This window comes from Acanthisitta chloris, unplaced genomic scaffold (genome assembly GCF_000695815.1).
Source record: "Acanthisitta chloris isolate BGI_N310 unplaced genomic scaffold, ASM69581v1 scaffold22100, whole genome shotgun sequence".
Lineage (NCBI taxonomy): Eukaryota > Metazoa > Chordata > Aves > Passeriformes > Acanthisittidae > Acanthisitta > Acanthisitta chloris.
The window spans coordinates 30,727-31,875 of record NW_008653603.1 but is presented as its reverse complement, the minus strand read 5'-3'; the positions used below and the strand labels follow the sequence as shown (position 1 = coordinate 31,875).

The following is a 1,149-nucleotide window of genomic DNA, read 5'->3' as shown; positions in this document are numbered from 1 at the left end:
GCCCTGCGAGCGCGGTGCCTGCTCGCCAGCCGCTGGCATGAAGGAAGGAGCAGACAGGGAGCCCTGGGACACGCCGCTGGGTTTCCTGGAGGGCGCTCAGATGGACAACAGGAGCAACGCGTCATTCCTGCAGTTCTTCAAGAACATCAACCTGGAGAGAGCTGATGGGATGCAGGGGGACAGCTCTGACGTGGTGCGGATTGTCATCTCACTGGTGTACTCTGTGGTGTGCGCCCTGGGACGCAACCTGCTGGTGCTCTACCTGATGAAAAGCAAACAAGGCTGGAGAAAGTCCTCCATCAACCTCTTTGTGACCAGCCTGGCAGTGACTGACTTCCAGTTTGTGCTGACCTTGCCATTCTGGGCAGTGGAGAATGCACTGGACTTCAACTGGCTCTTTGGCAAGGCAATGTGTAAGATTGTCTCGTATGTGACAGCCATGAATATGTATGCCAGCGTGTTCTTTCTCACTGCCATGAGTGTGGCTCGATACCGCTCTGTGGCTTCAGCCTTGAAGAATCAGCGACGAGGAGACCCACTGGGGGACTGCTGTTCTACTAAGTGGCTTTGTGCACTCATCTGGCTGTCAGCTGTCCTGGCTTCCCTGCCCCATGCCATTTTTTCCACCACTGCCACCGTCTTTGATGATGTTCTCTGCCTTGTCAAGTTCCCGGAGGGCCGAGGCAGCAATACCCAGTTCTGGCTGGGTCTGTACCACATCCAGAAGGTGTTGTTGGGCTTTGTGGTTCCACTGGTCATCATTAGTCTCTGCTACTTGCTCCTGGTGCGCTTCATCAGTGACAAGCATGTGGGCAGCACCTGCAGTGGCCCCAGCACCAAGCGCCGCTCCAAAGTGACTAGGTCAGTATCCATTGTGGTGCTGTCTTTTTTCTTGTGCTGGCTGCCTAACCAAGCACTTACAACATGGGGGATACTCATCAAACTCAACGTGGTGCACTTCAGTAATGAGTACTTCCTCACCCAAGTGTACCTCTTTCCCATCAGCGTGTGCCTGGCACACTCCAACAGCTGCCTCAATCCCATCCTCTACTGCCTCATGCGCAGGGAGTTTCGCAAGGCACTGAAGAGCCTCCTCTGGAGGATCACCTCACCTTCCCTCACCACCATGCGTCCTTTCACAGACACCAC

General features: G+C 55.0%; 1 protein-coding gene across 1 annotated transcript in view; it reads left to right on the top strand.

Annotated features, from left to right (window-relative positions):
* Window positions 1–37: 37 nt before the first annotated feature.
* LOC103808981 (relaxin-3 receptor 1-like) overlaps window positions 38–1,149 on the top strand; it is a 1,274-nt gene continuing 162 nt past the window's right edge. The window contains 1 exon segment of the mRNA XM_009081795.1: window positions 38–1,149. This exon segment is cut by the window's right edge and continues 56 nt beyond it. Within this exon segment, the coding sequence (XP_009080043.1) occupies window positions 38–1,149 (1,112 nt within the window).